The sequence below is a fragment of the Equus asinus genome, chromosome 21 (assembly GCF_041296235.1).
Source record: "Equus asinus isolate D_3611 breed Donkey chromosome 21, EquAss-T2T_v2, whole genome shotgun sequence".
NCBI classification, from domain to species: domain Eukaryota; kingdom Metazoa; phylum Chordata; class Mammalia; order Perissodactyla; family Equidae; genus Equus; species Equus asinus.
The window spans coordinates 57,925,988-57,952,375 of record NC_091810.1 but is presented as its reverse complement, the minus strand read 5'-3'; the positions used below and the strand labels follow the sequence as shown (position 1 = coordinate 57,952,375).

The following is a 26,388-nucleotide window of genomic DNA, read 5'->3' as shown; positions in this document are numbered from 1 at the left end:
GATATGCTTATCAGGGGACTAGAAACTCAGCATTTGTGTCAGAATGGGGTGTTGTGGAGATGGGGAGGCTCCAGAACAGCCCTAAGGACCTCATCAGCAGGAACTTTGATACTCCACTACTACTGTGGCCCTAGCTCTGCACTGTGGCTGGGCTTCACCTCATACTTCCCAGCATTGATGCTCTCCAGAATAGCTAATAAAATCTAATCAGGCCAGCTACTCTTTGAGGGTTGACTTACTGATTTCCTGACTATGGGTCTGACGTCCATTCTTGGTCTAATTAGCTGAAGCATTAGTAGAGTCATGCTGTCTGAATGGGAGGTAGTTCTGCATCAATGGGACACGGAGCTGGCATGCACGATAATTGGCATTTTTGTGTCCCTAGCAGCTTCCCATATCCAGACACCAGATCTTGAAGTTTCAAGATCAAGTGATCGGATAAAATGGACATGACATTAAACAGAAGTAGGGAAGCCAGGAGCATTTAAGAACATAGGCTCAGAGTTGGATAGAGGTACATTCTAATCTTGACTCTGCCAGCTATTAGCTAAGTGATGTCCCAGAATATGCTGAACCTCTCTAAACCTCTGTCTTCATTCTTGAAATGTGGGTGGTACCTATTTCTTGGTGATGTTAAGGAGATGTTCAAGAAATATATAGCGTAGTGGCTGGCAGATAATAGGAGGCTGTTGTACTAATACCGGTGAAACAGCATCATCAGATGTTTATCTGGACTAGGGTGGGAACAAATGGAATGGCAACAAATAGAATGGTTAGATATTTAGGCCTGTGGATAAGAGTGATGCTTGAATGAAAGGGAGTATGAAGGAAAGGAAAGAGCAGAGAGGAATCTCAGATTTGTAGATTAGATAGTTTGGTGAGTGTAAGTGATACATGGGATGTAAGGAAAAATGATTTGTTGGGGAAAAGGGACATACTGAGAAAGACAATGAATTTGAGTTTATGTGGGATATCTGGGTGGAGGTGTCTGCTGGGCAGACAGCTATACCACCCATTGCACAGATGGAAGAACTGGGCTGGAGAAATAGGTTCTGCAGTCATCAGCTCATGGATTACAATTGAAGTCATAGGAAGTATCAAAGTTTCCAAAGGATACATCTATACTGAACAGAAAAGAAACCAAGTCATCGCTCTTTCAGGAATTGTTAGAAAAAGAGGAAGCCACAAAGGTGTATAGTAAAAAAGGATAAGAAAACCAAGAGCTGATGGCAGCTCAAGCACTAATTTAAGCCTTCCAGAAAGGAGCTTGTGGTTAGCAGCATTGGCCTGCTGAGAGTTCATATAAGATGTGGGATATAGTATGCTCATGGATTTAACCAGTGAAGAGGATGGTGTCTGGGGAGAACAGTTTCTAGGGAGTTCTAAGGCCAAAAGCCAGATAGAATGAGTTGAGTAGTGATTGGGAGGTGAAGAGACAGAATTTGAGTGGAGACCATCTTTCATGAAATTTGGCTTTGGTGAGGTGGGCAGCAAGAGGCAGTTGCTGGAGAGGATTTAGGGATCAAAGGGTTAAGGGAAGGTTTTGTCTCAGTGTTTGTATGTTTTTGAGATGGGAGAAATTTGAGCATGGTTCACTGCTCATGGAGAGAAGCCAGTAGAGACATCAGAGGGTAGATGATGGTACAAGGTCCCCAAGAAGTGAGAGGTGAGGGGATCTAGAGCTTAGCAAGAAGGGACACCTTTTTCCTTGTACCAAGAAGAATGGTAGCAGAAAGTTAAGAGGATTCTGTCAAGGCTTCCCTTTTTTTGAGGAGAAGAGGTCAGGCTCATGTTCTGAGGGTAGTGAGGGGAGGTGTCAAGGTCAAAGATATGAGGAGAGTAAAGATTTAGCAGAGAAGCTGTGAAGAATGGACTTTGCTAACAAGACATCTCAGCATTAATGATCCAGTTGAAGTTGGAGACTGTATATTTATACTAGGAATATTGTCAAGGATTTGAGAGGCCAACATGTCCTATGTGTTGTCCATGTGGATGTTGATATTGTCCGTGATGAAAGAAAGAACTCAAGGTGAACTGCACGACACTGAGCCAGGGCTGCAGTCTCTGATGAAGGAGGGAGAGAGTGACCACAGAGATTGCTAGATGGCGTTAAGGAAAAGGGTACAGCTTACTGCAGCTAAATGACGTGGCCGCAAAGAAACAGGAGTTTTTACATGGAGATGATGGAATAAAGGTCTGTATATGCCTTTAGGGAGCTGTCGGATGTGGGAGAAGAAGCAGAGTCACCCTTTGAGAAGACGGTTATGAAGTGGGACCCTCAGGAAAGAGCCAGGTTGCTGTTAGGACAAGGAGGTGGATGAAACATGCTGTGATGTGCTTCAGGATTGAAATGAGCTGTAATTGGAAATGCTCCATGGCACCAGAGGAAGTTGAGGACATACTTTTGGGGAGCACACATATTTAGAGAATGAAAATAAGGAAGGATTATAATGGTCAAGAAAGAGAAACTCAAAACTGCTGCCTATGTTATAGCTGTTGTCTGAAGGTAGCTTCACAGTTCTCTTAAAGTGCTTAGTAACTGTTATTTGTTCCTTGAAGATTTTTTTGCTTCATTTGACTTTGCTTCCAGATAAACGTGGTGGTATGTTATATCAATATAAGCAAAATCAAATTGTAGTTTCCAAAAAAGAATATGCTGTGGTTTTTTAATTTAAAATTTTAATAGCAGATAGTTATTTAAAGATAAATGCTTTAAGATAAAACTATGTGACCACATCTTTTTGAAATGTATTTTAGACTCCATTTTATTTAGACAAATGTGAAAGTGTATAAAATTTTAAATAGCTAAGTCAGAATCAAATCAATTTACCACTTAATATTAGTAATTATTGTACGTTCTTTTTGGTGTGTAGGCATGTAAAGTTGAAGATCTGGGCAAAGTGGATTTTGAAGAGGAAATTAAGAAAAGATTTAAGATGGTATACGTGCCCAATTGGTTCTCAGTAGACTTAAAAACAGGGGTAAGTTAACAAACTGATACTTGTGTACTTTGGGATAGTAGAGAATTTCTAATACAGCTGAGAATTAAGCAGTGTCAGTTACACAGTCCTATGTTTTTAAGTGTGAAAGGAAAAAAAATTTAATTTTAACACTTGCAAAATGCAGTTTAAATGCCTTTTGCTCTCCCAGTAAATTAAATTGTGATTACATTCAGTCACATGAAACACATTTTGGTTTTGAATCTGTGGCTTAGCACTTTAGTCAAATCGAGCAAATAAATAAGGATTTAGAGACTTATTGGGAGGATGTATCAAATAGAATGCCACTAACCATTTTTTCCTTGTGACAGATGTTGACTATTACTTTGGATGAGAGTGACTGTTTTGCTGCTTGGGTTTCTGCGAAAGATGCTGGCTTCAGCAGCCCTGACGGGTCAGATCCAAAACGTGAGTTTAGGTATCCTTCTTTCCCGCCTTCCAAAAGAGAAGGGGGATCTGTGCTGTTTTTTGCTACATGCTCATCTTTTTTTAATATTTTGGTTTTTAAAATCATTTTTCCTGAAATCCGTTTATCCTCTCATATGGAAATGGAAAATACTATTCTATTTTAAGTGCTTGAGAGGACTTGATTTTTCTCACAGTCTGCGGTTTAGCTTTGACAATTAAATACACAACACACTGTCTACCCTTAAACCATTCTGGAAATCTGTTAGGTTAGGAAAAGTGAAGCTGGGAAACAGGTTTCTTGTTGTTGTTGGTTTTCCTTTTTTTTTTTTAATTGAGGTATAATTGATGTAATATTGTATTAGTTTCAGATGTACAAAATAGTGACTCAATATTTGTATATATTGCAAAATGATCACCACAATAAGTGTAGTTAACATCCATCACTGTACACACATTTTTTCCTTGTGATGAAAATTTTTAAGATCAAATATCTTTAAGATTTGAAATATGCAATACAGTATTATTAACTATAGTCACCATGCTGTGCATTACATCTCCATGACTTATTTATTTTATAATCAGAAGTTTGTACCTTTTGACCTCTTTCACCCACCTCTGGCAACCACCAGTCTGTTCTCTGTATCTATGAGTTTGTTCTTTTTTAAAATTTTTTTTAGATGCCACATATAAGTGAGGTCATATGGTATTTGTCTTTCTCTGTCTGACTTATTTCACTTAGTATAATGCCTTCAGGGTCTATCCATGTTGTCGCAAATGGCAAGGATTCATTCTTTTTTACATCTGAATAATACTTCATTGTGTATACACATACACACCACATTTTCTTTATTCATCCATCAGTGGACACTTAGGTTGTTTCCATATCTTGGCTATTGTAAATAATGCTGGAGTGAACATGGGGTGTGTATATCTTTTCAAGTTAGTGTTTTTGTTTTCTTCAGATAAATACCAAGAAGTGGAATTGCTAGATCCTATGGTAGCTCTGTTTTTAAGTTTTTGAGGAACCTCCGTACTGTTTACCATAGTGGCTGCACCAATTTACATTCCCACCAACAGTGCACACCTGTTTTATTTTCTCCACATCCTCACCAACACTTGTTATTTCTTATCTTTTTGATAATAGCCATTCTAAGAGATGTGAGGTGATATCTCATTGTGGTTTTGATTTGCATTTCCCTGATGATTAGTGATGTTGAGCATCTTTTCATGTACTTATTGGCCATCTGTATATCTTCTTTGGAAAAAGGTCTATTCAGATCTTCTTCCCATTTTTTAATCAGATTTTTTTTTTTGCTGTTGAGTTGTATGAATTCTTTATATATTTTGAACATTAACCCCTTTTCAGATAAATGATTTGAAAATATTTTTCCCCATTCAGTAGATTGCCTTTTCATTTTGTTGATGGTTTCTTTTGCTGTTCAGAAGCTTATTAGTTTGATGTAGTCTTGCTTGTTTATTTTTGCTTTTGGTTTCAGATCCAAAAAATCATTGCCAAGACTAATGTTAGAGAGCTTACTGCCTGTGTTTCCTTCTAGGAGTTTTATGGTTTTCAGGTCTTAAATTCAAGTCTTTAATCCATTTTGAGTTATTTTTTGTGTGTATTGAGAAGAGACTCATCTTTTAAGAGTCTATTATATTTTGCTGATTATATCATTGGTCAGTATTCTCTTAAGAATGTAGCATGTAGAAATACCTGATATATACAAGTATAGTTTTAGTGGATTTATATGGAAATAGCCCTTTCAAGAATGCAATTCATGTTTTTGTTTGTTTTTAAATGGTTACATCTGAACAACCAAATAGAATATCTGTTTGCTCTATATTATCACTGCTTTAAGAATTCTAAGATAAAGTTTTAATAGAGTTGGCAAAATCTCCAAAGTCTTTTTTTTAGACATCATTGGCATTGGGTTAAGAATTTAGCATTAGAATATGTGGAAACATAACTTTTCTTTCTTTCCCTCTATTTTTAGGTTAAAACTAGTAACTCTCTCTTCCATTTCTTTTAATTAACTCTTTTGCAGTGAACTTGGGGGGACTTTTGCTCCAGGCACTCCTAGAGTATTGGCCCAGAACACATGTGAATCCAATGGATGAAGAAGAAAATGAAGTAAACCATGGTTCGTGTTGTTGTATTGGGATAATTGATTAAAAATTACTCAGAAGTTAAAGATACTTAGACTGTTTGTTATGCTAAGAATTTTTAAGAAACATTTTAAGCATTTGCTAAATTGTGACATAATAAATATTTGTGATATGCCCAGTTTATTCCCCTCCTTTCCACATCCCGAAGTGAGAATGTGCATTCAGTCTTAACTGAGATTCCAAGAGAGCTTTCAGTCAGTGAGACTGCTCAAGCTGGGTGGAATAAACTCTATATAACTTCATCCTTAAAAGTAGGCCTTTTAACAGCCTTACTTCAAAGATATTTCTCAGAGTATTTGTGAACCTGCTGAATTTCCCTCTAAAGCTAGCTAATTAGCTGCATCAGAAAGCCAGGTTTGTCCTCGTAGAGTCGTACTTTATGTTGGCCTGAAATGTAGATACTACCTAGTTTGATAATCTACCTGATCTTGGCTCTGAATGTTTCAAAAAATCAAATTCCAACTCAGAAGTATCAGGGTAAGTCAACAAGTATGTGTGAAGCATTAGTATCATTGAGGACACTCAAAAGCTATATGTGTCATGCAGTAACTTGCTCTGGGCAGCAAAGGAGAACATGTTTTGAATGTATGAATTTGGCTCAGCTTGATTAAAGGAAGGGGGAAAAAGGAACTTAAAATTTCACAGCTCATATGTTACCTACAGCTGGTTGAAGAGTACTTGAGTCCCACCCACTGAGGGCTTACTCACCTGAGGATTCTTTGAATTCTCTGAAGATTCTGCTGAAGATTGCCCACTTCCGGTGGTCCACAGTGACGAGGACCTCCTGCTAGAGATTTGTTCTGGCTGACTGATTCATCCATAATGATTTTTGGAGTTTAAATTTCTTTTGCAAGGATGACATGCTTCTCTGAAAGCCAGTCTTCTGATGTTCCCATTAGGGAGAGGGCACTGACCCCAACCATGAGGGCTTTTCTTTTATGTCACCTGGCCCAGTTTGCTTCCTGTCAGAATTGTACAGTGGACCATGAACCAGAGAAACTCAATGGAAAGATCTCTTCACAGAGGGTTGAAAAAGCCAATTTGTGGTCTGGGCTCTGCCGTTTATCAGCTATGTAACTATGGGCATGTCATTTCCTGTTCTTGGCTTGTCCTCCATCTATGGCATGGCAGTTAGACAGAATGCCCTCAGACGCCCAAGTAGATGATAAAGATTAAGTAATCAAAAAACAGTGGTACGGTCAGCACCCCTTGAATCCAAGCTTTGGTTAGGGGAGTAAGGAGGAAGTCAGAGGAAACCCCAAATCATCTCTAAAATCAAACTGCCACAGTAAATGCAGCCAGGGCCCGCCCACCTCCCCAGCTAGAGCTCAGGACACTGCACACTCCACCTGTCTGGTAATCTGCTGCACCTGCACAGTGCTCAGTGGATACTCAAGAGTTGCCTAGATTATACTTGGTGAGCAGCTCAAGTATTCAGAGGCCTATAGTGAGTTGCAGGTGGGGGTAATAAAGATAAATGGTCATAGACCCTGTCCTTCAGGGACTGACATTCTTGTGGGGCAGAGAGCTACCCACATAAAGCATTATGAGATCGGAGAGAAGTGGTGGATGCTATGAGAGAGGTTCTGCAAGTGCTAAGGATTTCAGAGGGTGAGCTTGCGTCCAGATCTATTAGGGAAGTGTTTATGAACAAGGTGGCACTTGAGCGAGGGTCTATTGCACTTGGATCAAAACATCACAAAGAAAGCAGAGTGAAGTGAAATCCGCGGAGAGCAATAAAAATGAGATTATGGCCTCTGAGGATTTTATTGTTTGCTAATACCTTAGCCATTAGTTACAGCTGCCATTAACCATAATTTTTTTTCCTGGACCCAGAAATTTTCTGAGCTTGGTGTTCTACGAAAGAAAAAAAAGGCACACTGCCGTCTGTAAACAAGCTGTGCTAGACCTCCCTGTGGCTGAAGTAGTTGGTTAGGTTTCCTTTCAAATCTCAAACATGAATCTCTTCTATTAAAATCCTCTAAAATGCAGTCATTTCTCATGAGCTACATCGCAAGTTGCCATATTTCATATTTTCAGGAATATAACTGTGGTTTGTTTTTTACTTTTATTTCTGAATGGCTGACTGATAGAACTTTTTTTTTTTTTAAAGATTTTATTTTTTTCCTTTTTTCTCCCCAAAGCCTCCTGGTACATAGTTGTATAGTCTTCGTTGTGGGTCCTTCTAGTTGTGAAAACTTTTGACTTTAACAATCTTATGATGTTTGAAGCTTATGGAAACAAAATATTTAGGATCTGTGTTTTTAGCACTAACTGAATACTGACACCATCTGCATCTTTTCCTAGTAAATGGGGAGCAGGAGAACCGAGTACAGAAGGGAAATGGATATTTTCAGGTGCCCCCACACACCCCTGTGATCTTTGGTGAAGCTGGAGGTCGCACACTGTTCAGGTATGAGTAAGGACTGGAGGCCCTGCCTAAGAAAGCACCCCATTTGCTAAGAAGTATTGATTCAAACAGATATTATAGAGGGTTTATTATTAACTTCTAGGGGTGTCATGGATTTGGAAACTTCCATCTCCATGAGACAGTTAAGTGTTTGATGCTAGTAGACCACATTCTGATTGAGAGCTGAGCCCCTGGTGTTAAAATGAGTTCAATACCTTGCCTCGAGGCAGCTTCTCTAGTGGTTTCTGCAGGAAACTCTCACTTTGTCTCACTTAGCCAGCGTGACTGCCAGGGTCAGGGAACAGATGGCATTTCCAGAAGTCCCTGCCCACAGAACAGCATCAGAGTAGGTAACTTCCCTCAGGCTAGGCCAGGCAAGACGGACTGGGCTGCTCCCGGGAACTGCTATGCGCAACAATGGCCTGACGTGAGGTTCGAGGCAGTCCTTCGTGAGGCGCCGCAGGGAAGAGCTGGACTGGCTTCACCTCCAAATTGCCAGTAAGGCCCTGGTGGAGTCACGGGGGGAGCTCACTAGAGTCTCCCAAAAGTAAGGACCAAAAGTAAGAAAATGTTTGTCTTGCCCTTGAGCTCTTGTCTTGCCCTTTCCCTTCTCTTCCTTTATGGTGGTTTCCTGAGAGTGTGGTTACCAAAAATATCCTGACCCCCATTATGTGTGGAGGCTTGTGCTATGCACTGTGGCACTGGCAGGGGACCTTTCTTGAGGGCTTTGCCTACATCACCCAAGGACTCAGAGGCAGCTGTAGTGTATGCCTGGCCTCAGATCTGGGGCCTGAGTTCTAGGGCCTGCTCTCCTTCCTAGCCGAGTTAGTCATTCTGCCTGGCTGTACTTTTTTCCTTCAGCTGTCAGTTGGGGGTTTTCCTAAACGACCTCTGTAAGGGTCCCTCCCTCTAATGTTTGTTGACAGTGATTTTGTCATCTGTGCTTGTTGTGTTGCTTACTACCTGATGGATTGTGTTTAGGCTGCTCTGCCGAGATTCCGGGGGTGAGACTGAGTCGATGCTTCTTAATGAGACGGTGCCACAATGGGTAATTGACATCACTGTGGACGTAAGTGTCTTCCACTACCACTTTGCCCTTTTACTTTTCCCAAATCATGAAGTTAAGAACTGCTTTAGACTGTATAATCTTAAACTTTCATAAAAACTAGGCTGCCAAGTGGAACCCTTTTCTGCTCCCTGCAGTTCCAAAGTTGCAGAAATATTGATAATTGTTTATACATCTGTTTATATCTTAGTTGGGTTTTAATTATAAAAATAATAGATGCTTATTGAAGAAAATAATGAATAAAGTGAAACTCACATCCCTTTCCCAGTCACTCCTCCTCTTCCATTCACCCCCGTCCTTCTCCCCAGAGGTAACAACTACTAATAGTTTAGTGCATAGCCTTCAGTACTTTTTTCTGTGCATACACATCATATATTATTTGCATATATATATGTGCATATATACTTCATTTTATTTTGCACAAAATCTCCTATTATACATACTGTTCTGCAACTCTTTTTTTTCACTTAAAAATATATTTTGGACATCTTTTCATGTCTGTACATATGGATTATTCCTTTTTAATGACTGCATAACATTCCATTGTATAAGTATACCATAATTTATTTAACCAGTCCCCTATTAATGGACATTCAGGTTATTTCCAGTGTTTTCTATTACAAACAATGCTGCAGTGAACATCCTTTTACATATGTTTGTGTACTTTTTAGGATAAATTCCTAGAAGTAGAATTGCTGGATCAAAGGGTATGCACATTTTAAATTTTGATAGATAGTGCCAAATTGCCTTCCACAAAGGCCGTCCCACTTGACACTCTCACCAACAGTGGATCAGTGCCCATTTCCCCACACCCTCACCAACGCTGGATACTTTAAATCTTTGCTGCAAGATAGGCAGATATTATCTCACTGTTTTAATGTGTGTTTTCTTTTTTTAATTTGTAAGGTTAAGCATCTTTTCATATTGGCCATTTGTATTTCTTCTGTGAATTGTCTGTCTGTATTCTTTATTGATTTTACTATTGGGCTATTTGTCTTATTGATTTGTAGGAGTTCTTCATACTGAATATTAACCTTTTGACTATTATCTGTGCCTCTCAATTGAATTTTTACTTTGTTTATGGTGTCTTTTGCCAGGCAAAAGGTTTTAATTTTTGTATAATCAGATTGATCCTTTATGGCTCTGAGTTTCATAGCTTGCTTAGGTGTTTCCTACTCCAAAGTAGCAAAAATGTTTTGCCGTGTTCTCCTCCAGTACGTTTATGGTAATTATCTATGTCTGGATCTTTAATCTATTAGAATTTATTCTGTTTTGTGTGAAGTAGGATGCTAACTTTCTCGAAATGGATAGCCAGTGTGCCAACACAATTTATTGAATAATCTCCCCTTTTCCTACTAATTTGAAGTGCTATCTTTACCATATACTAAATTTCTATGTACACATGGGTCGGTTTCTAGACTCTTATGTGCTGTTGACCTATTTTGTATATTCCTAAACTATATGAAAAGAGATTTAATCTCTAAACCTTCAGAAAATTTGTTTTCTGTCCCAGATAGACCTCCAAGAACTTAAAGCCAGTGTGACACCTGATGGATATTCTATGGTCTTCTCTAAGTGCAAGCTCCCCATAAACCACTACTTCCTTTGAGTGTGAAATTCACCTGGGAGGCATTGCTGACTTTAGGCCCGTGGCTTATTCCTGAGAGGAGACATCCAGACAGGATATGACATGGAGGCTTGGTGGGGATTAATACCTAGAGAAAAGATGACCAGTTAATTTTATCCTTCATCTAAGTATGTGGTTTACTTCGTGGTAGACATGTAGGTGCTTGGCTGACATTTCCACTCTTGCTTAAAACTTCAGACCTCACTCTCATGTCAGAGGGAAGGGGAGAGAGAGGAGCTGATTGGCCTCTTCAGTTGATGATATGCCTCAACAGCATAGAGTGTATAGTTTTGCTCAAACGTGAATGTTGTGGGTTTCTCTCAAGACACTTAAATTTTTTGTTTGGGCCTTTAGATATTAGCCCCAATGCTTTAACATGGAATTGAGATTTTGGTTTGTATGGCTTAAAGAATTAAAATAAAGTTTCTTTCCCTGTAGTACCTTGAATTGGTATTTGAGAAGAGCCATGCTGTGGTTTCATATTGCCACTGACATAACGTGTGATTTGTCTTTATGTATCCTTTATTATAAAACAAAATGTTACACTTTCTGATATATTTTCTCTTAAGGCTGACTTAGATAACTTGATGGCTTACTATAAATTTCATAGAAAGTCACTTTTAATTGTAAAATAACTGTTAACTTGTAAATCATGTTTTCCTGTTGACTTCACTTTAGCCTGTCAGCTAACAGAAACTATTATATCTTTTTTTTACTTTTACTATTTCAGAAAAATATGCCCAAATTCAACAAAATTCCTTTCTACCTCCAACCTCATGCATCTTCAGGAGCAAAAACCTTAAAAAAGTAAGTAAATGTATTGTCATGTGATGACTTGATCTAATTAATTACCAGAGATATTTTTTATTCCTTATGATTGCTTTTATAGTAAAGAAAGCTAGTACTAGATCTAAGCTAGTTTTATAATATTGAAAGTTTATACAATGTAACCATTTTCCAAGTACCTACTGTGGTAGTCTGCAGATGTTAAAAAAATAAGTGATGTTCATAAATAATCTAAAAATAATAGATTTTGTCTCTTGCCATAATTCATAGTTTAGGACACAATCTGTGTATAATAACTGCTTTTATGGATACTTAGGGAACAAGAGTAGGGGAAATAAAAGAATTTGTGGCTGGAGCTTTCCAGAAAGGCTTCTTGAAGGACATCAAAGTTCAGGTGGGCATGTAAGGATGGATAGAACTTCAAAAGAGAGATATTCCAGGTCCAGGAAATCATCAGGGATTTAGAAGTGGGAGCGTGCACAAGATACTGAAAATTAGCGAGGACCAATGTAGCTGCAGCATAGGATGGAGGGGTGGCGGGAAGATACTAGGAGGGAAGTCAGAAAGGAAATTTGAAGTTTCATTGATGTATATCCTACCATGTAAAATCAACACTTTAAAACATTTTGTTAGGGAAATTTCTAAACATATACAAAAAAGAGAATAGGAGAATGAACTCCCATTGTCTTAACAAACAGCTTCAGTAATTATCAACACGTGGCTAAAGATTCTGTTTCATCTAAACTTCTACCTGCCCTCCCACCCACCTACCTACACACACACACACAAGATTATTTTAAAGAAAGTCCTATATCACTTCAACTAGATTTAATGGCTGAAGTTCAAGATGGCTTTCAGAGTTTGAACCTGGGCTCCTTGGTTTGACCATTATTAACTGATGTCAGAGATGCAGGAGAAGTAGGTTTAGGGGTGAGGAAGGTGATGAATCTAGTTCTGGACATGTAGAGTTTGAGGGGCCTGTGGGATATTCTGCTGCAGATACCCAGCTGGCTGTCAGGTTTGTGGGCCTGGAGTTCAGGCAGGAGGTTGAGACTTGAGGTCTTGGCTGCAGGCAGGAAAGCCCTGCGACAGATGAGCACCAAGATCATCGGAGCCTGGTAAGTACTGGGGCTGCCTTCCCTTCCAGGAGCCCATGCTCTGGGAAAGTCTTTAAGGGAATAAAACCCAGAAGGCTATTCTTTATGTATATGTAAGTTTTAAGAACATGTATTTAATCTCACTTAGCTGCACATAATCTGGGTCTTAGGAGGACACTAGAGAAAATCTGTTGGCAGTTCTAAAAATGGATTAAGGCAATGACTAAAAGCATTTATTGGTTTATGTTTCTGTGGTATGTTTTATCTTTATCAAATGTAAACACCAAAGAATTTGGAACAGATAATATCCAGTGATTCCTGATGTCACAATCTGCCCTTGCTTTTTATAGAGATAGACTCTCTGCTAGTGACATGCTCCAAGTCCGGAAAGTAATGGAACATGTTTATGAGAAAATCATCAACTTGGATAATGAGTCTCAAACCACTAGCTCTTCTAATAATGAAAAACCAGGAGAACAGGAAAAAGAAGAGGATATTGCTGTTTTGGCAGAGGAGAAAATCGAACTTTTGTGCCAGGACCAGGTAAGTGGACTTGAGAACCACAGCCTCATTTTTTCCAGTGCTGGTGCTAAGATAGGGTTACATAACATGGTGTTATTATGATTCTCAAGTCTGTTGCCTTTGGGGGGCTTCAGCTTTTAGAAGGACTCCAAGGAGCGCTGGGTTTCTCCCACCTATCTGTGAGGCCCCTTCTGGAGGGGCTCTTCAGCCCATCCCAAAGCTTCCATTTACCCCTGCGGAGGTTTTCAGGAAAGGAGCACGGAGATTTAAATACACACACAAACAAATGTGGATGTGCTGGCAGCTTTTTTTCTGAGAAGAAAAAGACACATGATCATCTTAATTTGCAGAGGAGCATCTTCCATGTTAGTTTAAGCTTTGAGGTGGAGTTGGGTGGAGCTGTTTCAAATAAAGATGCACTCATGACATTTCTTCAGAGGAATGGCTGAAGATGGTGTTTCTGGCCTAGCCACACAGGCTGCACACCTCACTGTGCCCTGGCAGCTATGTCAGCAACAGCAGGCCACCAGGTGTGGGCAAGGAGAGGATAAGCTGGACCACCTGATGAGAGTCCCTGAGTTAACAAGAAAGGTCTTAAATATTAGAGGCTTTGACATTTTGTATTATTTTTTGCTATTCAGGTTTTGGATCCAAATATGGACCTTCGAACAGTGAAACACTTCATATGGAAGAGCGGTGGTGACCTCACCCTCCATTACCGTCAGAAGTCCACGTGAAGGTTGGGCAAATGCTCCTGGCTATTCATTTACTGACCTTCCTCTATGGCCCCACGAGTAGTCCTAGGAAGCCCACTGAGCCCCAACGGGAGCAAGACTTCTAACGGCCAATTTGGTGTGGACTGAGATTCTCTTTCAATTGAAGTGACTAATTGAGATGTAATATAGAAACCAGTCTCCATGTGTAGAGTGAGCTGTCCCCAGGGAGGCAGGATGTGAGAGCAGAAAAGCCCCCGAGCAGACTGTGTCTTGTGAGATGTACAGAGAACTGACGACAGGCCAGTGCAGACTTTGCTTCCTCCTTTTGTTTCAAAGGACCTTATCTTTGTCTGTTAGCACTTGTTAGAGACACATTGGTAGGGCCACATCTGTCACTGTGTTTCAACTTCAAACCCACTCTCTATAGCTTTTCTAAGAGAGTACATTCCATTCATGCAGTACCTATGAAGGCTTTTTCCAAGTTTGTCATTAAAAACAAACAAATTGTTTTCACCATTTAAGACAGTTATTTTTAATAGGAATTTGCTGTTGCACAATTTGAGAGCCAGCCCATTTCATAATAAATGATTATTGTTGGGCTTGTTTTTAATATTGCATCTCAGATGTGTTCTTTTAGGAAGATGTTCTGAAATTGATCCAGGTGCTGGATCATAGCACTTGGACGCCAGACTAGAATATGCCCAGCCGGTGCCCAGTGATGCCACCCCCCCTCAGTGTCCCTGCCTGTGTAGCAGTCACAGGGAGGTGCAGCTGTTTCAGTCCCTCCTCCGCTGTGTCCAGTTTTATTTACAAGCAAAGCCAGATGACACCACAGGTTCTTACTCTGAGTGAGCAGCATGACACTGTCAAAACTTAAGTCCATGATGAAATTTTAACATCATTTCAATGCTACCTAAAATTTATGGTGTCAAAAATTTATGGTGAAAGGACATTATAGTGAGTTAATTTGACATTCATATCCTAGAAGTATACATATTTGTTTTTCCAGAGTTTTATATAAGCAGGTTTTTGTTGTACTTGTATCCAGATTTCTTTTCACTATTCTTTCTAAAACTCTAAAGCTTTCATAGAATCATTTGGATCTTGTACAGAATATAACTTATTGGGGATAAACACTTCAACTTTTGGCAGAAAAAAATACTTTGGATTCTCCCCAGGGTCATTTGTATTCAGAATTAGATCAATGGTCCACCCCCATAAAACTATACAAGACAAGCCTCCTGTATGAAGCCAGAAGCACAAGTGCCTTCACAGGGCAGTTCATTCCAGTCCAGTTCCCTCCCCAGCTTGTGTGTGGCCTGGCCCCACAACAGCATGGACTGGGGAGGGGGTGGGAATGGTTTTCCTTTTCTACATCTTCACAGGTTCAGCTGGAGGCAGCTGATGGACCTGGGCCCAGCCCTTCCTATTTGCGATACTCTGATCCGCACAACTGTAGAGACAGGGCTCCCCCCTTGCTGGTCGGCCTCCTCTGGAAAGTGGACAGGTCCTTGCCTCCAGCTCTTTGACGAAGTGAGCAAAGACATGCCACGTTTCCACTGAGTCTTTCTCCCTTAAGCAGAGAGCACCTGGCTGCTTTTTTTAAAAACCCTTTCTATCTGTTGGATACAACAGTGCACTTTTGGTGCACATTTTTTAGCAATAGTCGTGAATTAATGGCAAAAAAAAAAAAAAGAACTCATTTACCAGCCCTCAGTTGTTTGCATGAGGGGCCCTTGGGCCGAAGGAAGGGGTTTGCTGGGCCACTGCCCTGTGCACTGAGCCTCGAGGGGCGGCTGTGCTCCCTTCCTGTCATAGATCTGACCCCCAGCATGGTTGTACTTTTTTTCTTCCAGTCAAACCAGTAATAGTTTCCAGAAAATTTGACAGTCTGCAATGCCAAAAGGGTAAAAATCTGTATTTCACAGTTGTATAGAATAAAGGCTTTAGTTAAAATATTTCTTAGTACACATTTATTTTTTTCACTTGTCATTTTCCTTCATAGCAAATTACAGCGAAACTAAGAAACTTCTGGTTTCATGTTTATCCTGGAAATAATTAGCATTGATACTCCTTTTGTCCCCCAATTTAGGGAGGGGAAAGTGTGAAAATGAGGGAGGGAAGAACCAGAACCGTGGCTAAGGGTGCCTTCGGGTCAGATGGCCAGGTTGCAGTTAAGGGAAGCTGGCCTCAGAACAGCCCCGTGGCGATGCTCTCCCACTTCTTGGATTCCTGCAAGCACTTTGGGCTCCCAGACAGTCCAGGAACCAGCTCCAGCACTGGCTTTGGACACAGTGCCTCCTTGTTCTGCAGGCTTATCAGCTATTCCAGTAGGCTTGACAAGGGCTTGTTTTAAATGCAGTCACAGTGCTAGAAAAATTAAGTGTTTACTAATTTGGGGCCTTCCCTCCATGTACTTGGTTTGTGCCCCCGTCTCCCCCTGCCCCGAGCTGACAGTCCTTGTCCTGTGGGCCAGCAGACCTCTGTGAATTCCTTTTAAGTGCAGACATTATGAATCAATCTGTAAAGGTAGGACTTTGAACTGGGAAGAGGCTAGAAGACAAGGCCAGGGGCAGCTTTCATGGTAATCACCAATGAGTGTGGGAAGGTGCGGGACTCCAACCAAGTCAGAAGAGGACTTCAGGTGATGAGGGGCCGCCCCTGGATGGAGCCCTCCCCTTTCTGCAGGAACTGCACAAAGCAGAAGACCCGCCGCCTCCCAAGGCACCTGGGGGTGAGGGGAACAGACTCCTCATCCCCCTTGGAGTTGGGGCTGTGTGTAAAGAGATCCCATCAGGGGACCAACTTTGAGAGTCTGCTTAGGATGGTGAACTTAAATTTGTAACTTGTATTCACCATTCGGTCTGGCAGGATGCCTTGTATATTTAGAAGATACAGTTCTATAAGTTTTGGAGCTGACAGGAGTCACTACTGGGGATACTAGGTCTGTGGGGTGTGGACCCTGAGGAAGAAGAAACCTTGTGGTCCAAGCACAAGTGAGTCTCTGCTGAAGAGCCTAGAATTTTCAGCCCCCACCTGCCTGCCCCAGGAGAGGTGGTCAAGTTCGCTGCCTCTCTTCTCCAACGGTGACTGGCATACGTTGGCCAGCCTGAGCCAACTGTGCAGTGTGACATAGGGATGAGGGTACGTATGGAAGAGACTATTATTGGGGCTTCAGGGGTCCCCAGGGCCTTCCAGTACAGACAGGGCTGCCTGAGCTGTGTAGCAAAAATGAAGGCAAGCCCTACAAGGCAGTCAGGCAAATGCTCTACACCAGCCCCTTCCTCCCTCACCCCATCTTCACAGCTGATGGTGTCTGGACCCTGCAGCCTCCTGGGCAGCCACAGCGACCAAAGCAAGAGTAAGCACTGGACTCAGGGGTGCATGGCCAAAAGATGCCCTTCCCCAAGGCCCACAGCCTCCTTGTACTACCCACTGAGGCTTCCTGCCCCAGCCAAGCAGCAGAGAATCCTTTCCTATCCCAGCTCCTGTAAAACTTACTTAACCAGGGGTGCTGCTCCCAGCCCTTTACCACCCCAAACAGTGCCCAGTTCCCTAAAGCCAGGACCATCAGGCAGGATTCATGCAGGGAGGTCATCTCTTGGAGACTAGGATCGGGGGGGTCTGAGTGGACACAAAAGCTCCCTGCCAGAAGTCCCTGCACATCACCCAGAGCCACAGCCTAGGAGGCTGAATACAGTGGGCTATGATCAGGCAAGGGGCTGGGATGCACAGTGTGGCCTGAGCTGCCTCCCCACATCTGGGCCTCGTGAAATGCCATCAGGGGCCTTGTCACAGTCCAGGGCATTATTCTGGGGTAGAAAGCTGGCCCTCACTGGCTGCCCCCTCGGCCTCCACCTCGGAATCTGGGTGCTCTGTGCTTGCTGGCTCCTCCTCAGCCTGAGCTTCGAGCAGCTCGGCAGACAGCCCATCTTCCGGTGAGGATGCACAGGTGAGGCTGTCGGGAAGGGTCAGCTGAGGCAGGTGGTCTGGCTGGGCCTGAGCACCTGGACTGTCCGGGAAGGAGACCTCAAACTCTGACCCAGACCATGTGGCCTCACCTGAAACAGAGAGGGTGGGGCTGAGGAAGACTGCAGAACCTGGGGCCAATGTGGCCTGGAGCAGTAACCCCATTGACCCCCAACTCCCACCCCAGGCATTGTTGTGCGGATAGGAGATCCAGTGTACAAATGCATTGATGTGGTTGTATACCACCCAAAGACTAGCCTCTCACCTGGCCAAGAAGCTCAGGGAAACCTTCCCCACAGCCCAGGGTCCTTCCCAGAGGCTTCAGAAGGTGCCGGCTACTCACCTCCACGCTCATGAGAACCACTGCTGGAGCAGACATCCTCTGTTCCTGAGGCTGAGACAGCTGTGGAGGTCAGCTCTGTGGATGAGGGCAGGCTGGGCCAGACACTGGCATTGCTGCTGTCCAAGAGAGAGATGCCCGACACGTCCAGGAAGCCTAGGGGAAGGAGCGCAGTTCTTTGCCAGCACAAAATCCTGAATGCTGGAAGGCCAGTACCCTGGGCTCATTTCTGCCCAGTTCCTGGGGCATCTGGCCCAGTCGGAGACTGTAATCTCCTCAGCCCATGGTGATGCCCCCACCCAACCACAGAAAGGCTCCCCACTGCCCGATTCCGAGGAAAGAAGGGGTCTGGGATTGGGCCTCATGAGAGTAGCTCAGCAGCAGAGGGCCCAGACCCTGCTCTGTCCCCAATGTGCTGTGTGACCTTGAGGAGGCCACCTTTCTTCTCTCAATTGCAGTCTCCCATCTGTACACTGGATCAGATCATCTGTAACCATCTCAGCGTATGTGAGACAGGAGGGGTCAGCGGGTCTGAGGAAGGTTTCGGCACTATGGCCAAAGTCCAGCCCTGTGCCCGGGACCCACTTGAGCACCAGAAGTTGCACATTCCTCAGCCTGCTCTCCAGGCCAGCTCAGTACCTGGGTCCATGACTCGCTGCACTGGAGGTGGAGGCTGAAGAGGAATCTCCAAGGAACGTGGAAGATCGCCAAGGTCTGGAGCACCATGGCTGAGAAGCCCGAGCTCAGGAAGCCGTCTCTCCATGGAGGAGTCAGGTGCCTGCAGCAGGGCCTAGGGGAGCCAGGAAAGAAGAGGGAACAGTATAGTCCAACCTAACCCCGAGTCCATGCTTGCCCCGGGAGGGAGCACTGCTCTGCCTGAAGGAGCGAACAGCCTTGGTGATCTGACCCTTCCTCTGAAGGGGATGTGAAGTCAGGCCACAGGGGCCTGGCTGGCTTCCTCTGTGGTGCCCACATGGAGAGGCAGCACACTTCCCACTCTGCTGAGGAGCCCTAGGCATCCACCTGGCTGGTTCCCATCAATGACCCACAAGAAGAGAGGGCCTTCCTTGAATTCTGGCATGCCTGGAGAGCAATCCTTGAGTGCCCCCTGGTGCAGATCCCAGGTGCCAGCCCAGGGCCCAAAGGCACTCAAGGGACCTGCCCAACCACCATGAAGGCAGGGCCAATGCTCCCCTGTAGAGTTGGCCAGAGAACCAGCCCTGGCCCAACTTTACCACACACTCATTGAGGCACAGAACAAGTTTCTCACTCATGAAATGAAAATGACAACTACTGGCTCGCCACTACCCTCACCTCCAGACCCAAGTGGCAGGAGAACCAAAGTGGGTTTCACTGTCCCAGGACGGGCCCACCTGTTCCCACTGAGTCCCAGAGGCAGATGGGCCTCCCAAGGCTCCACAGACAGCCCTGGTGAGGGTAGCCTCCAGAGTCCTCTCTTCCCAGCTAAGAGGCCCTGCTGCCACATGAAGCTCCCCTCTTCCACCTGCCGGCAAGTGCTCCCCACGTACCTCCATGTAGTCACTCTGCCTGGAGCCCATGTCTGGGCTGGGAGGGGCTGGAGTGTCCTGGGGGGTGGGTCCAGGTGGCGGGGCACCAGGTGGTGGGGTAGCAGGTGGTGGGGCACCAGGCGGCTTCTTGTGGTGGCTGGGGGGCTGGGTTGGGATCCGGTGCAGATACCCATAGCCAATGCCACACCCCAGACTGCCAAAGGCCAGAAACATTCAATCCAGGGGTTGTCCCACAGCCCTTCCTATCTTTGCCACCCCCACCCACTATTGGCAGTGAGGGTGCTGAAAGGGTGCCCCCTGGACCAATGGTCAGCGTCAGGATCCCTGGGCCCAGGGCCCAGCCCTCCACCCCCACCATGGGACTCTGGAGGTCCATGCCCACTGGCCAGGCCCACCCAGGGCCCCACTAGAGCCCCACCCTGTAACCCTCCGACCCCAGGAAGTACCTGCCCTCTCCACCCCAGGCTGCATTGGGAGTAACAGTCACCTCCCTGCAGGAGTCAGACTCAGAGTTATAAACCATCAGCTTCAAGGGCTTCCCCTCATGGGACTCGATGAGCGTAAAGAAGTCCTCGGACTACGACAAACACACAGCACCTGAGCCCTGCTCCCAGCACTGGAGCTGGAAACCTCAACAAAACGAGACACTTATGGACAGCACCCATCTCTCCGCCCCCCATCCAGGGGACCAAGGGAGGCACAAGCCAAGGCTTCCTCACCTCCTGGAGGATCTGGTCTGAGCCAACCACATAGTCTGTGTAGGGGCGCAGGCCGGCAAGGAAGGCAGGCGAAGAGGGTTCCACGTCCTGAGGAAAGAATCACGAACCATCGGCCTTGCTGCAGCAGAGGGAGAGGGGCGGGGAGCTGCTTCTCCAGGTAGGGAGTAGGACACTTGGCCTCTGTCCCCAGGCCAGGGCCTCAAGCCCTTCTCCCACCCCACCCCCTACTTCCCTCCCTCCCCCAGGTCCACAGCCCGCCCAGCAGAGGGCAGCACTGTAGCATGGCTCACAGCACTGAGCTCTGGACTCCCACCTGGTTCAACTCCTGGCTCCACCAACTGCTAGCTGGGTGACTGTGGACAAATACTTAACTCCTCAGCCTCAGTTTTCCCACAATTAAAAATAGGATGTGTAGTACTTACTCATAGGGTTGCTGAGATGATTAAAAAAATCTATATGTAAAGAATGAAAACCTCCCTGCGGAATGCAAAGGGATCTGTATGATCACCCCCATGGCACTCATGGATACACTGAGGCAGGCGGCGAAGGCTCCCCCAAGAGGAGAGCCACAGAGGATGCTAGAGACCAAAACAGCCGATTTCTAGCTCAGGGCCCCCAACTTCCACCACGTCGAAGGACCAAGTATTCGAGAACTTGGGCACCGTCGAATGTACATGTCACATGTGCACGTGTCTGTGAACAGACACACACAGCAATGTCTGTGATAACTCAGTCACTGAGATTCATTAAGGTTCAGACCCAAGGCACCAGCCCAGTGCTAAGGGTGTTCTCGAGGGGCCTGCCAGAAAAAAGCACGATAAAGACCTGGTATACTAGAGACGATACAAAAACCTGCTACCTATAAAGACGGACAACAGCAGCCGCATGCTGGCTGTGCCTCCACCCTGCCAGTAGATGGGATCCCACCTTTCACAAGAAACCACGGTACAGAGACTAAGAAAGTGCCCCAAGTCACGTGGCTCACAAGAAGCAGGGTGCACCGTTCAGGTAATGATGAGCTGCCCTCTCTGGGAAACCAGTGAGTGATACCTGTCCTCAGGGAGTCCTCTAATAGACCCATGGCTGTCGGCCTCTCCCAGTTGCCCCTGACACCCCACCACTATCCCCCAGCTACCCATCCCCATGCTCTGGCCCCATCCTCACCGCAGACGTGGCCCATTGCACCCACCCACATATGTGCCCTGCCAGCACTCACCAGGACGTGCCACACGTGCTCGCTGGCCCTGCGGAAGCTGCAGAAGCGCACACTGGCGCCCAGCAGGCCCTGGCCGCCCCACATGTTGCTGGGCACCACCTCCACCTCGCGCACCTTCATGGTCTTCATGCTGAACACCTCCAGCTTCACGGGCTTCTCCACATTGGCCTTCAGCAGGGCCTTCAGCGTGTCATTCTCCTTGTTCTGCGGGGGCAGCGGGGCTCACTCCACACCCGGGCTGGGCCCCTCAGACAAGTCTGGGTCTGAGATGGGGCAAGGGCCTTGGTGGCCAGCTGCCCCAGCAGGGCCTGGTGCAGGGATGGGCCGGGGCAGTGGCTGGGCCCAGGTTCACAGGCCAGGCCTGGGCCTGTAGCCACCGAGAGCCCCACCGCCCCTGAGCACTGCTAAACCTTCCTCCCTCAGCTCCCCAGAAAATACAACAAAGTAAGCAAAGAGCCTCCTGGGTCCAGAGCACTGCAGGGCTGCCCCACTCTGAAGTGCCCCTTGGCCAGCGCCCTCACATCTCTCATGTCCCAAGAGGCAGGCCCCTCAGGCCTTGTGGCCAGCTCCAAGAGTCCATTTGCCTCCAGTCCACCCCAGAGGGCTCAGGAGCTGATCTCTGGGCAGGGCCCCAATCAGACTAAGTATAGCCCTAGAAGAAGGGGAGACAGGGCTGGGCCCCCCTCCAGAAGAAAATGGAGGCAGGAGCAGGGCTGGGACCTCCTATGGGACAGGAGACACATACACACAAGCAAAGCAGAGGTAGGATGGGGGAGCCTTACCAGTCGCGAGTGCCCAATGGTGATGATGAAGTCAAAGTAGGGCTCCAGGCCCGCCTGCTGGGCCGGGGAGTTCTCCTGCACCTGCAGAGGCCACAGTCACTGCGCCAACCCCATGACTCTCCCAGAAGCCCCCGGCCCTCAATTTCAGAAACCATCACCAGTCCCATGTCTCAGTGAGGACACATACACTGGCATGAACTGTCCTGGGCAGGTCAGAAATGGCCATTGTCAAGATTCACTCCATCTTCTGCTACCTTCCTGAGCACAAACTTTCCTCTTTAGGAAAGTGACTCTTTCCTGATCATGATCCGTTGAGCGTGCTTCCAGAGATGCCTCATAAGAGAGCCTGGGGCAGCCCTGAGGGCTACCAGTAGGCCATACGGAGACAGGGTGGCACAGGCCTGCGGGGATGCTGCCCCCAGAGGGCTGGGCTGGGGCCACTGGAAAGCCAGAAGGGTTTACCAGAAAGGTTTCGATGTGGACAGGAAGGGAGGTCCCCAGGAGAGATGGAAGCAGGGTGGTGCCCAGAAAGACAGAGTGGGGAAGGCGGCCTGTAGCCAGATCCCAGAGGGCCTCCGACCCTGTGGTGACAGATCCAAGCTCAGCCCAGCAGGCGGTGGGAGCTGCTGAGGAGTGGTGGCTGAGGAGAGCAGACCCCAGGGACAGGAATGAGCTCAAGCCAGGGAGCCTGTGAGCAGTGCCCAATCCTGCCTCAGCATCTAGCCTCCACTCCCATGCAGGACGTCTCCTCTGGGAGCCATTCCCAGCCCTGTCCTGCCCTGAGCTCCCAGCTCACTGCCATCTCCAAAAGCACAACAGCAGGCTGCCAGCGGTGGCAGAAATCCATCTCACAGGCCCCATTTACAGAGCCTTGCCCAGACAAGGCTGCCTTTATCCTCAGATCCACAACCCTGACACTGGGCCCTACACCCTCAGGCCTTTGGTGTGAGCCCTTGATGCCCTGCTGATCAGGCCCCAGCCCAGGGGGCACAGGGCTCACGTGGCCTCAGGTTCTGGATGCCTCCCACAAGAAGGCCCTGTGGTTTCTCCCACCCACCAGCCCCTCCAGTCTTGGATTTCTCAAGCTGAAAGAGAGCTCACCACTGAGCCTTTGCATCAAGGCCAATTTGCCCCTGCAATTAGGATTCCCTTCTGGCAGTGTCACCAACTGAGCCCCTGTTGCAACCGGCAGAAGCTGCCATGGCTTCCAATGAGAGTGAGCCCAGAAACCAAGTCCAGCCCTAGGTGGCCTGGCCCAGAGGGCTGGAGGCGCTGCTACAGGGGAGCTCTGAGCCTGCCCCTTGTCCCTTCAGGGGAAACCTGGGACAAGGTGGCTTTGGAAAATCATAGGACAGTTAATCAGGGAGAGCTTGTGAGAGGTGCTCCTCCCTGCTCAGGGCCACTTCCAAGCCACTCCACCTCTCTTGGGTGAGGCCCCACCTCCTGGAGCCGGTGCCACCCAGCTGCCTGCCCACTCCCCTCAACATTGTCTGTCAGCTGCCCTCCATCATCAACGAGGTCCAGAGGCTCAGGCCCCCAACAGCCAGGCCTGGCCCTCTCCCAACCCACTCAGCGCCTCTAGCCACCCTCTCCTGTGCCTTGCCCTCTGTCTGGCTGTCCTCCACTGCCCTTGTCCTGGGCCTCGTCATTGCCCACTATGGCTCCGCAGTGGAAATAAGCCTCGCTGCTGCCCACCACACCCCTACTCCCACAACAAGCACCGCCCTCTGTCCGCCTCTCCTTGGGGCTCCCATCACACCCGACCCACAGCTCCACAATGCACGCTGCTTTCCCAACACTCCCGCTACATTCCCCATTGGGGAACCTAATGCAATTAACAGCGACAGTGGTTTATACTTCCTGAGGGTTGGCTGAGTGCCTGGGGACTACACCATCTGATTTACCTGTCATTTAATGCTTTTACTAAGCCCAACTTACAGAGGAGGGAAAAATACTCAGTTACTCAGTAATCCGATCCAAGGAAATCCAACCCAGAGCCTGCTCCTAACCACTGCCCTGTGACAGCCATTTCCTGGGGAACCCCCCCCCCCCACCCATGGAAGCTTGCTGAGGGCAGGAACTTCTCCAGTGTGCCTGGCACACAGTGGGAACACCAATATTTATAGAAGGCAGTACACTTGTTCTTCAGTTTTTAAAAAGCTAAGTAGGTAATGTCACCCTTCCACCTAAAACCTCCCGGTGGCTCCACATCTTGGAATGAAATCCTAAGTCCTCAGGACAACATGCAAGGTCCCACACTCATCTGTTACCACTCTCCTCCTTCCACTGACCGCCCCATCCAAGCACTCCAGCCGCCCCCCTTGCTTCTCCTCAAGCACAACGATCACAACCCCGCCTCAAGGCCGCCCTCTGCCCGGGACGCTCTTCCCCCAAACATCTGCACTGTCCACTCCTTCCTTCCTTCCAAGGTGTCTGTTCCTTAATCACAGGCCTTTCCTGACCTCTCTATCCAAAATAGCACCCACTCCTCACTCTGCATCCCCTTACCCTGCTTTACTTTTCTCGCTAGCAGTGATCACCATCTACCAAATATTTCTCTTTCTTGCCTGTCTCCCTTCTCTCCCTGTCTGCCACAGAGTATGTGCTCAAAAATACCTGTTTTTGTGAATGAAGACCTACCGACCCTTGATCTCTCCACTCTGTCCAATAGGCCCTTCCTATCTTCACTCCCACCCACCCTCCCCTCCCTCTTGCCAATATCCTCAATTCCTTTGCCTTCCACCAAACCTGTTGGAAGACTCTCTTGGCTGGATGCATTCCACTGTCCACCTTTTCTGTCTGATACCTCACCATGATGTCCACTAGAGAAAGCACATCGCTAGGCACAAATCCTGTCAACTCTGGGTCCTGAAGCCAACCTGGCTTTCCTTTCAGGAAACCCCTTCCTCAGCCCTCCCCCCTGGTAGTTGATAACAGAGCCTGCCATCACAACACAGAAACCCACACCCATCTCTGCAGCCATCCACTGTGCACCAGGGAAAAGAGGGTCCCTCCCTGCTGCACTCCGGGGGTCAAAGACCCTCCTGCCTCTCACCTCCGTTACAGCCCCTCCTTCTCTGCAGTACAAATCTCGACCCCAAATCTCCACCAGGCTAGGGGCCCCTCTCCTCACCTCAGACCCTAGGAACCCCACTCGGTCTCCACTTCCCCCAGGGCTGCTTGTCGGGGCCTCCCTGTAGCAACACCGAGAGGACATTCTCAGCCCGTCCTTACTGCTCCTGTCGGTAAGGCTTCGCCCTGGGTACCTCCCCCTGCTGCAAACGTTCTCCCCGTGCCTTATGCAGCATTCTCCTGGCTCTCCCGCTCCCCACTTTCCCTGGCTGGTTGGCACTGGTCCTCGACCCCCGGAAGCTCCTCCGAAACCACGGCCGGCTCCCCCGCAGCTGGCGCCCACTTGGTTACCCCGACCCCCTAAATCCAAGGTGGGGGGCCGCGGGGTCTCGGCGTTGCTGGCTCTCTCCCCGGGCCCAGCACGGAGCGTGGCACACAGCAAACGATCATAAATGTGACCTAAGCACACAATGCGTCCCGACTGGACCTGGTGCAAGCTTCACCAGGGAAAAGTGCCATTCCGGGACGACTTGGCCCAACCCGACCAGGAAACGCTCCCGCTTCCTGCAGAGCTGGCACTTGGGGCAGGCGCCGGGCCGACCGCGGCCGCAGACGGCGGGGGTCCACGGGTGCCGCAGGGCTGCCTCCCGCAGGCGGCGCCCACTGGGCAGGGGCACCCCCTCCCCCGGGTAGCTGCACTACGGCCGGGACCCCGCCGCTGCCGCCCTCCGGCTGGCGATCAGGCGTCCCGGTGCGGGCGCCCCGCCAAAGTCACCGGCGCCGCGGAGCGACTCACCCCGTGAAGGTGGAAACCCTCGGCGCCGCCCGCGGGCTGCTCGGCGCTGGCGCCCAGGCCCATGGCAGCGGCCCGCCTCCGGCGCCCGTGTCCGGTACCCAGCTGGCCGACCCGGCGCCACCGGCGGGGACTCGCCCTCTCGGCGCTTGATTACCAGCGCCTTGTCAC

The 26,388-nt window shown here is 47.3% G+C and overlaps 2 protein-coding genes across 5 annotated transcripts in view; one reads left to right on the top strand and one right to left on the bottom strand.

The window, feature by feature from the left end:
- The window catches only part of WDR48 (WD repeat domain 48), a 44,706-nt gene extending 28,951 nt beyond the window's left edge, over positions 1-15,755 (top strand). For 3 of the 4 annotated variants that reach the window (XM_014859616.3, XM_070493725.1, XM_070493726.1), the window contains exons 12-19: positions 2,874-2,981; positions 3,311-3,407; positions 5,453-5,548; positions 7,881-7,986; positions 8,965-9,052; positions 11,407-11,483; positions 12,910-13,102; positions 13,723-15,755. In XM_014859616.3, coding sequence (XP_014715102.1) covers positions 2,874-2,981; positions 3,311-3,407; positions 5,453-5,548; positions 7,881-7,986; positions 8,965-9,052; positions 11,407-11,483; positions 12,910-13,102; positions 13,723-13,818 — 861 coding nt within the window. In that variant the 3' untranslated portion in view covers positions 13,819-15,755. Of the gene's footprint in view, positions 1-2,873; positions 2,982-3,310; positions 3,408-5,452; positions 5,549-7,880; positions 7,987-8,347; positions 8,544-8,964; positions 9,053-11,406; positions 11,484-12,909; positions 13,103-13,722 lie in introns of those variants that run through there. The other variant, XR_011496726.1, reaches the window with a different exon arrangement.
- On the bottom strand, positions 14,617-26,353 carry GORASP1 (golgi reassembly stacking protein 1). Its single transcript, XM_014859617.3, has 9 exons — positions 26,221-26,353; positions 22,353-22,433; positions 21,571-21,774; positions 20,355-20,441; positions 20,082-20,212; positions 19,636-19,828; positions 18,746-18,896; positions 18,110-18,262; positions 14,617-17,858 (listed from the first exon to the last, which is right to left on the bottom strand). Exons 1-9 carry the CDS (start codon positions 26,281-26,283, stop codon positions 17,605-17,607), a joined length of 1,317 nt encoding a protein of 438 aa, XP_014715103.1. The 5' UTR covers positions 26,284-26,353; the 3' UTR covers positions 14,617-17,604.
- Between the last annotated feature and the right edge of the window lie 35 nt (positions 26,354-26,388).

Coding starts and splice junctions, on each gene's coding strand:
- GORASP1 (XM_014859617.3), bottom strand. CDS start 26,283: ATGGGCCTGGGCGCCAGCGCCGAGCAGCCCGCGGGCGGCGCCGAGGGT. Junction 20,213..20,354: donor CAGACCAGATCCTCCAGGAG/GTGAGGAAGCCT, acceptor TGTTTGTCGTAG/TCCGAGGACTTCTTTACGCT. Junction 19,829..20,081: donor GCCTGGGGTGGAGAGGGCAG/GTACTTCCTGGG, acceptor GGCCTTTGGCAG/TCTGGGGTGTGGCATTGGCT.